The sequence below is a fragment of the Oncorhynchus tshawytscha genome, linkage group LG07, assembly GCF_018296145.1.
Source record: "Oncorhynchus tshawytscha isolate Ot180627B linkage group LG07, Otsh_v2.0, whole genome shotgun sequence".
In the NCBI taxonomy this organism is placed as follows: Eukaryota; Metazoa; Chordata; class Actinopteri; order Salmoniformes; family Salmonidae; genus Oncorhynchus; species Oncorhynchus tshawytscha.
Window position 1 is genome coordinate 66,716,554 of NC_056435.1, and position 13,912 is coordinate 66,730,465.

The window sequence follows — 13,912 nt, forward strand, 5'->3', positions numbered from 1 at the left end:
AGTACCCTTTATTGGGAATTGGTTGCCAATTTGAATCACAGACATTGCTTTGTTCTTCATTATATTGCTGCCACTCATTGACGGCCCTTTGTCTCCTTGTTGTTTCAGATCTTCACCCGTTATGGGAAATGCTACACGTTCAACTCTGGTCAAGATAACCGGCCGCTGCTGGTGACCATGAAGGGAGGGATGGGTAACGGCCTGGAGCTGATGTTGGATATACAACAAGACGAATACCTGCCCGTCTGGGGGGAAACAGGTGAGGGAGGGAGGGAGGGAGGTGATGGATATCCAACAGGACGAATACCGGTCAGTATGGGGAAATACATGGAGGGAGGGATGGAGGGGGGGGGAGGGGGAGGGGGAGGGAGGAATGCAGGGTCAATCATCCAATCCTTATAGATCTTCAAGATGGCATAATGAGGAAGAGGAGGAAGAGGGGCTAATATTCTATCTTGGAGTTAGGGAAGTATGTGGTCATACCACAACAAACCTTGAACTAAAAAGTGATTTTTTTGAAGTCAAGTACTCAAGTATGTCAAACATGCAGTATTTGTAAATGTGAAACCACTTCAAAAGAGTCAACAGAGAACAAACATTAGCTACTTGCAAAGGAAAGGAATATAGGCAGGCAGACAGACAAGAAAACTAGTCCATGTAGAATTGATTTCCAAACTCTCAGTTTCAAAATCAACTTTAATGAATCTGTTTTTAAAATAAAATCAAACGCTCAAAAAACGCTGATATTTCCAGAAGACAAATAATATCATTGGGAGATCAGAAGCTTCACAGTAAACACATGCTCCTCTTCACTAACTATGAATCTCGCTCTGGAAATTCAACCCTCGACACAGTTGGACCACAGCTGCAGTGAAAACGGTACATTATCGACTCTTTGTAGATCGAGACGGATTGGGGTCGATTTATCGAATGCTTCTTTACTGTCGTTTAATTGTACTTCTTGTCATGAATGCTTAGTTTCTGCATGAATCAGATGAAAGAATATGTCGGTAGTCTGATGAAATCAATACAGTGCTTCTCTCTGCCACTGTGTGTAGACGTAGTGTCTGTGTGTAGACGTAGTGTCTGTGTGTAGACGTAGTGTCTGTGTGTAGACGTAGTGTCTGTGTGTAGACGTAGTGTCTGTGTGTAGACGTAGTGTCTGTGTGTAGACGTAGTGTCTGTGTGTAGACGCAGTGTCTGTGTGTAGACATAGTGTCTGTGTGTAGACGTAGTGTCTGTGTGTAGACGCAGTGTCTGTGTGTAGACGCAGTGTCTGTGTGTAGACGTAGTGTCTGTGTGTAGACGTAGTGTCTGTGTGTAGACGTAGTGTCTGTGTGTAGACGTAGTGTCTGTGTGTAGACGTAGTGTCTGTGTGGAAAGACTAGGGTTGCACATGTTGGGGAATATCCAGAGGTGGAAATTGTTTGTGGGAATGAATGGGAATATATGGGAATTAACGGAAATATATGGGAATTAACGGAAATATATGGGAATTAACGGAAATATATGGGAATAAACGGAAATGTATGGGAATTAACGGAAATATATGGGAATTAACGGAAATATATGATAATTAATATTAATACCATTTCAATATAGATGTTTTTTGCATTGGATATATTTACCATATCATATGGAGACTGAAACATAATCCTTTTACCTGATCATAAGTAGACATATTAAATCCTTCCAATAGAAATTTAAAAAATGACTTAGTTACGAATTGAAGTTTAATTAAATGAGTTGACTCTTCACATGGGATGATTTCACTGAACAACAAAAGAAAGAGAATATTGAATGATCCCCAATGATCCATCGCATCTCCCAAAAACGTTTTCAACATACACCTGTAAAATGATTGTCTAGAAACTAAAGCTTTGGTTGTCTTCCTCTCAGGCTTCCATGTCTTCTCCCTGGACCTCCTCAATGTCCACCTCTTCAACATCAGCCTCTGTGGCCTCATTTTCACTGTCACTTTCCAACCTTGTTGACGATGGCTCATTGTCAGGTTCAAAAAGCCTCAAATTTGCCCGGATGGCCACTAATTTTTCGAACCTTGTATTAGTCAGCCTGTTGAGTGCTTTGGTGTGTGTGTTCCCAAACAAGGACCAGTTGCGCTCTGAGGCGGCTGATGTTGGTGGGATTTGGAGGATTATTGAGGCAACAGGGGAAAGAGCCTCAGATACACAAAGTCCCTTCCACCAGGTGGCTGATGACATATGTGGGCACGACTGCTATATTGTATCTCCATCCCAAGCCCTTGCTTGGAAGTGTACTTCGCCAGACTGCCAAGAACCTTTCCCTCATCCAGGCCAAGGTGGCGAGACACGGTAGTGATGACTTGTTGATCTCTGCACCAGACAGGATGCTCTTGCCAGCATACTTGGGGTCCAACATGTACGCTGTGGCCTATATGGGCTTCAGGCAGAAGTCTTCACGCTTTTTGATGTATTTCAGAACTGCAGTTTCCTCTGCTTGGAGCAACAGTGAAGTGTGCAGGGCAGTACGGATTTCTTCTCCTACATCTGCAAGCAGAGTCTGAACATCAGACAGGATGTCATTGTCTCCTTCAATCCGTACAATGGCTACTGCTATAGGTTTCAGGAGTTTCAGGCTGCTTACCACTCTCTCCCAAAATACAACATCCAGAAAGATCCTCTTGATGGGGCTGTCCACATCGGCAGACTGTGATATGGCCATTTCTTGGAGAGACTCCTTCCCCTCCAGAAGACTGTCAAACATGATGACAACACCACCCCAACGGGTGTTGCTGGGCAGCTTCAATGTAGTGCTCTTATTCTTCTCACTTTGCTTGGTGAGGTAGATTGTTGCTTTAACTCAATGATCCTTCACATACCTAACAATTTCCTTTGTTCTCTTGTAGAGTATATCCATTGTTTTCAGTGCTCATACAGCCTCCTTTCTCTATGATTTGCTTGACCTCCACTTAAACTCTGTTGAACTCTGCATCCAGCAAATGAGTAGATAAGCATTTCTTCGTCAATTCTTCATTCGTATTCCAATATTGAGGCCAAATATGTTATTTTTTAACAATGTAGCGGTGACAGATCGCAGTGAAAGGAGGAACCTAGGTTCTGAGGTGCCCTGCTCAAGGCCCTGGAATGTTCCCTTGGCAATCACTAAAATATCTCTGTATCCCTTCTCAAGAAGAGCAGTGACTTACTGGTAAAATATATCTGATGCTCTCTTCATTTATTATAATTGTTTTTTTTTACCCCAATATCGTGGTATCCAATTGGTAGTTAGTCTTGTCCCATTGCTGCAACTCCCGTATGGACTCAGGAGAGGCGAAGTTCGAGAGCCATGCATTCTCCGAAACACGACCCAACCAAGCTGCACTGCTTCTTTGCACAATCGCTTAACCCGGAAGCCAGCCACCAATGTGTCGGAGGAAGCACCGTACACCTGACCCCTGGCCCGCCACAGGAGTCGCTAGAGCGTGATGGGACAAGGACATCCCTGCCAGCCAAACCCACCAGAAACAATTGTCAAGTAAAAGATACAGTATACGTCAGTGGTTCTGCAATAAGTAGGGCAGAGAGCTGCAGTAAGAAGGGATCAAGTGAATCAGCCCCTATGGATTTATGATCTGTAGCAAAGCACTTAGTCCATCATAAATATCAAATGGTTGAAATGAAAATAAAGTCTGTGACTCTATTCATGCATCACTGGGCTCCCAAGTGGCGCAGTGGTCTAAGACACTACATCTCAGTGCTAAGGGTATCACTACAGACACCCCTGGTTTGAATCCAGGGGTGTCCAGGTATCCAGGTATCACAACCAGCTGTGATTGTGCACCTCCCATAGGGAGGTGCACAATTGGCCCAGCGTTTTAAGGGTCATTGTAAATAAGAATTTGTTCTTAACTGACCAGTTAACTAAAGGTACAGCGCTGCTAGCTGTGCCAATAGAGATCCTGGTTTGAGTCCAGGCTCTGTCGCAGCCGGCCGCGAACTGGAGATCCTTTCAGCGCCGCACAATTGGCCCAGCGTCATCCCGGTTAGGGGCGGTTTGGCCGGCAGGGATGTTCTTGGCCCATTGCGCCCATTGGGCACAATGCACACTGACAAGGTCGCCAGGTGTACGGTGTTTTCTCTGACACATTGGCTTCCAGGTTAAGCAAGCAGTGTGTCAAGAAGCAGTGCTGCTTGGCTGGGTTGGATTTCGGACGCATGGCTCTCAACCTTCGCCTCTCCCAAGTCCGTACGGGTGTTGCAGCGATGAGACTGTAACTACCAATTGGATACCACGAAATTGGGGAGAAAAAGGGGTTAGAAAATAGAAAATACAATCTGTTTTGTGGTGACTAGATGACTCCCTCTATTGGAATGAGAGGAATTTTCAGACGATAATTTTAAACGGGTTGCCAGCTGAAGCAAAATTGTTGTTAAAAACAACAGGATTTTCAGTTTTGTCTATGGGATCAGAGAATATCAGAACCTGCTGGGGCAATGAGGGGTTGGAGTTTTGTTTCAAAGATTTGACCACTTTCTGGAATTTGGCAGGATTACCACCACTCTCCGATACACAATTCTTGAAATATGTTGATTTAACTTTTCTAACCAGAAATGGACATCTATTTCTCAAATGTCTGAAGGACTGCAAATCTATCAGATCTAAAAACAGTATAACCAGTTGGATGGGGGTAGAGGATGGATAGGGGATGGATAGGGGATGGGGTTACAGGATGGATAGGGGATGGGGTTAGGATGGATAGGGGATGGGGTGGGGTTAGGGGATGGGGTTAGGGGATGGGGTTACAGGATGGATAGGGGATGGGGTTACAGGATGGATATAGGGGATGGGGTTAGAGGATTAGGGGGGTTATGGGGTTACAGGATGGATAGGGGATGGGGTTACAGGATGGATAGGGGGATGGGGATAGGGGATGGGGTTAGAGGATGGATAGGGGATGGGTGGATAGGGGAGGATGGATAGGGGATGGGGTTAGAGGATGGATAGGGGATGGGGTTAGAGGATGGATAGGGATGGATGGGGATAGAGGATGGGGTTAGAGGATGGATAGGGATGGGGTTAGAGGATGGATGGGGTTAGAGGATGGATAGGGGATGGGGTTAGAGGATGGATGGGGGATGGGGTTAGAGGATGGATAGTGGATGGGGTTACAGGATGGATAGGGGATGGGGTTAGAGGATGGGATGGATAGGGATGGATAGAGGATGGGGTTAGAGGATGGATAGGGGATGGGGTTAGAGGGATGGGGATGGGGTTAGGGATGGATAGGGGATGGGGGATTAGAGGGGATAGGGGATAGGGGTTAGAGGCAGGATAGGGGATGGGGTTAGAGGATGGATGGGGTTACAGGATGGATAGGGGATGGGGTTAGAGGATGGATAGGGGATGGGGTTAGAGGATGGATAGGGGATGGGGTTAGAGGATGGATAGGGGATGGGGTTAGAGGATGGATAGTGGATGGGGTTAGAGGATGGATAGGGGATGGGGTTAGAGGGGGATGGATAGGGATGGATGGATAGTGGATGGGGTTAGAGGATGGATTAGGGGATGGGGTGGATGAGGTTAGAGGATGGATAGGGGATGGGGTTAGAGGATGGATAGGGGATGGGGTTAGAGTATGGATAGGGGATGGGATTAGAGGATGGATAGTGGATGGGGTTACAGGATGGATAGGGGATGGGTTAGAGGATGTATGGAGGATGGGGTTAGGGTATGGATAGAGGATGGATAGGGGATGGATAGAGGATGGATAGGGGATGGATAGGGGATGGGGTTAGAGGATGTATAGAGGATGGGGTTAGAGGATGGATGGGGCTAAGGCATGGGTAGGGGATGGGGTTAGAGGATGGATAGGGGATGGATAAGGGATGGGTATGTGGCATGGATAGGGGATGGGATTCGAGGATGCATAGGGGATGGGATTAGAGGATGGTTAGGGGATGGGATTTGAGGATGGTTAGGGGATGGGGTTAGAGGATGGATAGGGGACTGGGTTAGGGAATGGGGTTAGAGGATGGATAGGGGATGGATAGAGGATGGGTTTAGGGGATGGATGAGGTATGGGATAGGATAGGGTGGAGGCTACTCCATTGCAGTTGGAACATCAATGATATAAATCATTGTGACATTCATCTGTTCTTCTGATTACTAATTGTGATAAGATTTTCTTTTTTTTCAGACTGGGTAACACCTGGCGCTTCATTTTTTTGGATGCATGTTTCTTGTCTTTCCCTTCCTCTCTCCAGATGAGACATCATTTGAGGCAGGCATCAAGGTCCAGATCCACACTCAGGACGAGCCACCCTTCATTGACCAGCTGGGCTTTGGAGTGGCCCCAGGCTTCCAGACCTTCGTATCTTGTCAGGAACAACGGGTAGGGTGTCACTCAATCAATTCATCAATCAATTAAGACTGCCATTAGTGGCTCTTACCAATTTGGGCTTGCTACAGGGAAGGAGGGCACAACATTGTTCAAAACAAATAATGATTGTCTCGGTTATTGTTGGTGTCGATAAGTGGTAGGTTGTTTTGTTGTTCTTGATTCCTGATGATGTCATCCTGCTACCTATAAAGGGGCTGAAATATGTAAGTGTGTTTTCAGCTACTCAACCAGCATGCACCATTTCATTGTATTTATTTCTGAAGGCCGTGTTCTTGATGAAAGTAGGATGAGGTAATTCTGAAACCTAGTCAGTCAGTTTCACCTTAAACAGACTCTGACCTCTCCACTGTCATTCTTTTTCCTGTTACTTTATGGGAATCTCATCAGTGGCTTGGTGGAAATCCACACTTTTTCAATCAGTGCTCCCATGCCCTCTTTGTCTCTCTGGGAGAGAAGAGAACCCACCTCGGAATAATTCCATATGATATATACCCATCAGGGGTTGGAACCTTCGTTATTATTATCTTAATTGTTTCATTCTGAACTGAAACACTTTTTTTGTTGTACCCTTCCGAGTGAAAAGAAGGAAGCCTGTACAGAATACAAATATTCCAAAACATGCGTCCTGTTTGCAATAAGGCACTAAAGTAAAACTACTAAAAAATTGTAGAAGAAATGTACTTTATGTCCTGAATACAACGCGTTATGTTTGGGGAAAATTCAACACAGCACATCACTGTACCCCTTTTCATATTTTCAAGCATGGTGGTGGCTGCATCATGTTATGGGTATGCTAGTCCTAGGCAAGGACTATGGCTTTTTAGTATAAAATCAGGCACAGGCATAGAATTTAAAAGGTTTTGTCAGATATTATTCATCCTAATCAGACAGGTTTTTTACATGGACGATGCATTGGCGATAATATAAGACAAGTACTGGAAAAAATAGAATACTATGAAATATCGGGAAAAAACCAAGCCTGGTTTTCATAGCTGACTTTGAAAAGGCTTTTGATAAAGTACGACTGGAGTTTATTTCTAAATGCCTGGAATATTTCAATTTTGGAGAATCTCTTATAAAATGGGTTAAAGTTATGTATAGTAAGCCTAGGTGTAAAATAGTAAATAATGGCTACATCTCAGAAAGTTTTAAACTGTCAAGAGGAGTAAAAACAAGGTTGTCCACTATCGTCATATCTACAGTGGGGCAAAAAAATATTTAGTCTACCACCAATTGTGCAAGTTCTCCCACTTAAAAAGATGAGAGAGGCCTGTAATTTTCATCATAGGTACACTTCAACTATGACAGACGAAATGAGAAAAAATAATCCAGAAAATCACATTGTAGTGTTTTTAATGAATTTATTTGCAAATTATGGTGGAAAATAAGTATTTGGTCACCTACAAACAAGCAAGATTTCTGGCTCTCACATACCTGTAACTTCTTCTTTAAGAGGCTCCTCTGTCCTCCACTCGTTACCTGTATTAATGCCACCTGTTTGAACTTGTTATCAGTATAAAAGACACCTGTCCAAGTAGTTTTATACTCTGTGGAAAAAAAGTGTGATTCCATGACGCCTGATGTAGGGTAGCCTAGTGGTTAGAGCGTTGGACTAGTAACCGGAAGGTTGCAAGTTCAAACCCCTGAGCTGACAAGGTACAAATCTGTCATTCTACCCCTGAACAGGCAGTTAACCCACTGTTCCTAGGCCATCATTGAAAATAAGAAGTTGTTCTTAACTGACTTGCCTAGTTAAATAAAAGGTAACGTCAGTTCATCAAAAAAATGTCTGGCATCACAGGGTGTGGCCACTGACTAGTTAAAACTTTACATCTTAGAATCTCATTTAGAAGTATCTCGTTTTTGAAGGCCAACATTACACATTACATCTTCTCACAAATAGTTTCATATTTACTAATTAATTTTATCGAACATTTACTGTAGATGTAAACCTGACAGCTGGGAAATTTACATTTTAAGAGATACAGTTATTTGTGTTTCCTGTATTTCATGAGATTACCAAATGAAACACAATCAACATGACTGTCCCTTAAGTGTCCACGGACCATTCCCACATTCTCAAAAATATAAATGTTGTTTAATTCTCCCATTTTGGGGATTAGGAGTTTTGGCAAGAGAAGCTCTTTGTTCTCCATAGACTTTCTCCCTCAATACTGCATGGCAATTTTTACCAGGTATTTATGACCGTTGTAAAACCTGATATGGGAGAGAGAGTGAGAGAGAAAGGGGGGAGCCACGATATACAACCAAAAAGGGCCACGTCGTGACAACAATGCCCACTTTACCTGGAAGCCACCTGCACCAATGTGTCGGAGGAAACACTGTGTATCTGGAGGCCATGTCAGCGTGCACTGCACCCGGCCCGCCACCGGAGTCTCTAGTGCGCGATGGGACAAGGACATTAGGAGGAGTGCACACCACCCACCGCTTCCTAGTATATTACTCATTAATGTTCCGTCTCTGGATAATAAAGTTGACTAACTCAGGGCGAGAGTTTCTGTCCAGAGAGACATCAGGGATTGTAATATACTCTGTTTCACGGAAACATGGCTCTCTGGGGATATACTGTCTGAGTCTGTCCAACCAGTTGGGGTCTCAGTTAAGTTCGGGGAATAAATATCTCTCCGGGAAGAAGAAGGGCGGGGTGTATGTTTCATGATTAACGACTCATGGTGTAACTGTGATAACATACAAGAACTCAAGTTCTTTTGTTCGCCCGACCTAGAATACCTCACAATCAAATGCAGACTGTATTATATCCCAAGATAATTTTCTTCAGTTAAAGTCACGGCCGTGTATATCCCCCCTCAAGCCGATACCACAATATTCCTCAAAGAACTTCACTGGACTTTATGCAACCTAGATATCCTGAGGCTGCATTCATTGTAAGCTGGTGATTTTTACAAAGCAAATTTGAGGAAAAGGCTGCCGAAGTTCTATCAACATATTGACTGTAGTACTTGCCCAGAACATTTCCTGTAACAGCAGCTACTCTTCCTGGGGTTTATTATGGATCCACAATAGTTCCTGCCAAGGCAGCATCTCCTCTTCCTGGGGTTTATTATGGATCCACAATAGTTCCTGCCAAGGCAGCATCTCCTCTTCTTGGGGTTTATTATGGATCCACAATAGTTCCTGCCAAGGCAGCAGCTACTCTTCCTGGGGTCCAGCAAAAATAACCCATTAAGGCACATCACACACAACAACAAAAAACAGTACACCATAAAACATCATTACACAACTACATACGTATCTACAACACAAAATACAACAATATTACAATGTACGTGTGTGTGTGTGTGTGTATGTGTGAATGCGCACATACGTATGATGAAAGGAACATAGGAGAATCATTTGTTCATATTATCAATCCTGCCATGGCCACTTATGTCTTGGTGTGTGTGTCCGGTGAATGAGTGAGAAAGAGAGAGAGACAGACAGACAGACAGAGAGAGAGAGAGAAAGGAGAGAGACATACAGACAGAGAGAATAGAGAGGGAGAGAGAGAGAAGAGAGAAAGAGGAGATAGAGAGGTAGGCATCCCGTGGTCTGCAGCCACAACACCATCAGCATACATAATCCCACCGCAGCCTGATTAGACCTGTACTGAACACACACCAAAACACACACTGACATCGACACACACACACACACACGCACACACTAACACTCCCAGCATTAGAGAGAGGTTCTGTCCCAGCTTTCATTAATCTAATGCAATACAGTCACTTTCAACCCTTTTGTTCCAAAGCTCTCCATTAGTGTGAAACTATATAAATGAAAGGTCCGATGCAGTCCTTTTTTATCCTAATATCAAACCATTTCTAGGTAACAATTAAGTACCTTACTGTGATTTTTTTTTTAAATTAAATTGTCAAAATAGAAACAAAAATAGCTTCTAAGCAAAGAGCAATTTCTCAAGGAAGAATTTTGCTAGGACTGTCTGAGTGGTCAGAGTGGGGAGGGGCAACCTGAAAATGATATGTTATTGGCAGAGGTTTGGAACTCTCTTTCTTATTGGTCTATTTACTGCCTGCTGATGTCAGGCCAAAACTCCAACCCACCAAAACAGGCAGACATTTCAGGCGTTTAAAAAAAAAAACAGCTCTTACACTAAATGGGGATCATCATCAATTTCACAGTGTTATACCAAACTCATAGTGTGGAAATATATGTATACAGTGCATTTGGAAAGGATTCGGACCCTACACTTTTTCTAAATTTTGTTACAGTCTTATTCTAAAATTGATCAAATCATTTGAAATCTACACACAATACCCCATGATGACAAAGCGAAAACAGGTTTTTCGACATTTTTGCAAATGTATAAAAAATAGAAAACAGAAATGTTCAGAGTCTTTGTCCCCAAGAACACAGTGGCCTCCATCATTCATTTAAATAAGTATTCAGACCCTTTGCTATGAGACTAGAAATGGAGCTCAGGTGCATCCTGTTGCCATTTCTCATCCTTGAGATGCTTCTACAACTTGATCAGAGTCCACCTGTGGTAAATTCAATTGATTGGACATGGTTTGAAAAGGCACACGCCTGTCTATATAAGGCCCCACAGTTTACACTGCATGTCGGAGCCAAAACCAAGCCATGAAGTCGCAGGAATTGTCCATAGAGCTCTGAGACAGGATGGTTAACTGAGGCACAGTTCTGGGGAAGGGTACCAAAACATTTCTGCAGCATTGAAAGTCCCCAAGAACACAGTGGCCTCCATTATTCTTAAATGGAAGAAGTTTGGAACCACCAAGACTCTTCCTAGAGCTGGCTGACCAACCAAACTGAGAAATCAGGGGAGAAGGGCATTGAACAGGAAGGTGACCAAGAACCCGATGGTCACTCTGACAGAGCTAAAGAGTTCCTCAGTGGAGATTGGAGAACCTTCCAGAAGGACAACCATCTCTGCAGCACTCCACCAATTAGGCCTTTATGGTAGAGTGGCCAGATGGACGCTGCTCCTCAGTAAAAGGCACATGACAGCCTGCTTAGAGTTTGCCAAAAGGCACCTAATTGACTCACAGAGCATGAGAAACAAGATTCTCTGGTCTGATGAAACCTAGATTGAAGTCTTTGGCCTGAATGCCAAGCGTCGCATCTGGAGGAAACCTGGCACCATCCCTACGGTGAAGCATGGTGGTGGCAGCATCATGCTGTGGGGATGTTTTTTAGCGGCAGGGACTGGGAGACCAGTCAGGATCAAGGGAAAGATTAACGGAGCAAAGTACAGAGAGATCCTTGATGAAAACCTGCTCCAGAGTGCTCAGAACCTCAGACTGGGGCAAAGGTTCACCTTCCAACAGGACAATGACCCTAAGCACACAGCCAAGACAACGCAGGAGTGGCTTCAGGACAAGTCTCTGAATGTCCTTGAGTAGCCCAGCCAGAGCCCAGACTTGAACCCGATCTAACATCTCTGGAGAGACCTGAAAATAGCTGTGCAGCCCCATCCAACCTGACAGAGCTTAAGAGGATCTGCAGAGAATCATGGGTGAAACTCCACAAATACAGGTGTGCCAAGCTTGTAGTGTCATACCCAAGAAGACTTGAGCCTGTAATCGCTGCCAAAGGTGCTTCAACAATGTACTGAGTAAAGGGTCTGAATACTTATGTAAATGTAAAAAGAAATCTAAAAACCTGTTTTTGCTTTGTCATTATGGGATATTGTGATGTCATTATGGGGTATTGTGATGTCATTATGGGGTATTGTGATGTCATTATGGGGTATTGTGTGTGTAGATTGAAAAGGGGAAAAACAATTTAATACATTTTAGAATAAGGTTGTAACGTAATAAAATGTGTTAAAAGTCAATGGTTCTGAATACATTCTGAATGCAGTGTAAAACGCAGGAAGATCAAGTGTTTGACCGCACTAGGCCCTTAAGATAAAGATTTTTTTACATTGGCACTCAGCATCACTCCGTCAAGGGAAATATAGTATTCTTTCTGAAAAAGATATGTCCCGAGTGGCGCAGCGGTCTAAGGCACAGCATCTTAGTGCTAGAGGTGTCACTACAGACCCTGGTTCAATTCCAGGCTCTATCACAACTGGCCGTGATTAGGAGTCCCATAGGGCGGTGCCCAGTGTTGTCTGGGTTAAGGTTTGGCTGGGGTAGGCGGTCATTGCAAATAAGAATTTGGTCTTTCCTGGTTAAGTGAAATCATTTTTTATATATATGTCAGGATGTTGTGATATCCCTGGAAATAATCAGAATTCATGTAAACATTATCGTTTTGAAAACATAGCATGTCCAAACAAAGTGGTCTCTTGGCACAATTTATCCTGGGGTGAGTTGAGCTATGGGATTAAGCCGTCTACAGATTTCTGCACTGAATGAAATATTTCCACTATCTTTTTCAAACAATGTCTATCTTTATTTCCCAAACACAATTCAATACAATCACAACCACTTTTTGTCCTTTAATTTTGTCCTTTAATCTTTTAACACAGGTTTAACCGCCTAAAAAACTATTTGTACTTTAAAAAAAACAATTTTAACATAGGCCAGGCCCTGTTGTTACCTCAAATCCCACTTCAATTTGCTCAACTTGCCATTGGCTCAATCATTGGCTCAATTTACACCATGGCCATTCGCTCAATTTCTAACATTTTGACAATATTAGCCCTCACAGCTACAAAGGATGTACTTCCATGCTAGTTGTAGGACTTCATATTGAAAATGATAGAGGCCTGATGTATAGAACAATCTTAAAATGATCTACTTTGGTTTAGATAGCAGCACCATGAAACCTCTAACACAATAAATTCATGTGACTTGGTGAAAGTCTGTTTTTTTGGACCTAACCTGATTTTTCCATGGGGGGGTTTCTTCTTCACAGACTCCATGACATTATGACCTCTTCCTAAATATTTGGTCAAATTATACATTTTGTAACAAGGCTTGCTCAACTTACACTTTTTGCTAAACTTACCCCACTATCCCCTACTCTACTTCTAATGAAGATAATCCAGAATGTTCTCTACCATTTATGAAAGAGAATCTTTCAGAGCTCTCCTCAGCTCTCTATCCTTGTCTTTCCTCACACTCTCTCTCTCCCACTTACTCACACACACACACACACACACACACACACACACACACACACACACACACACACACACACACACACACACACACAGGCTAAAGCCTATAAAACATTTATACTCACTTCAGCCTCAGCGAATTAGCCAGTGACTTTCAATTCGAGGAACTCCGGTTCAAAACTAAGCAACACAACCATTTGTTTCTCTTTCTACTGAGATTTAACGGTTTCTGTTAAAAAGCCTAAAGCCTTTAGGGCCTCCCGGGTGGCGCAGTGCTCTAAGGCACTGCATCGCAGTGCTAGCTGTGCCACCAGAGACTCAGCCCAGGTTCTGTCGCAGCCGTCCGCGACCGGGAGGTCCATGGGGCGACGCACAATTGGCCTAGCGTCGTCCTGGTTAGGGAGGGCTTGGCCGGTAGGGATATCCTTGTCTGATCGCGCACTAGTGACTCCTGTGGC

The 13,912-nt window shown here is 43.6% G+C and overlaps 1 protein-coding gene across 4 annotated transcripts in view; it reads left to right on the forward strand.

The window, feature by feature from the left end:
- The window catches only part of LOC112246308 (acid-sensing ion channel 1), a 373,686-nt gene that overhangs the window by 330,851 nt on the left and 28,923 nt on the right, over positions 1–13,912 (forward strand). For all 4 annotated transcript variants that reach the window (XM_042324848.1, XM_042324849.1, XM_042324846.1 and 1 more), the window contains 2 exons: positions 109–259; positions 6,246–6,373. In XM_042324848.1, coding sequence (XP_042180782.1) covers positions 109–259; positions 6,246–6,373 — 279 coding nt within the window. The remainder of the gene's footprint in view (positions 1–108; positions 260–6,245; positions 6,374–13,912) is intronic.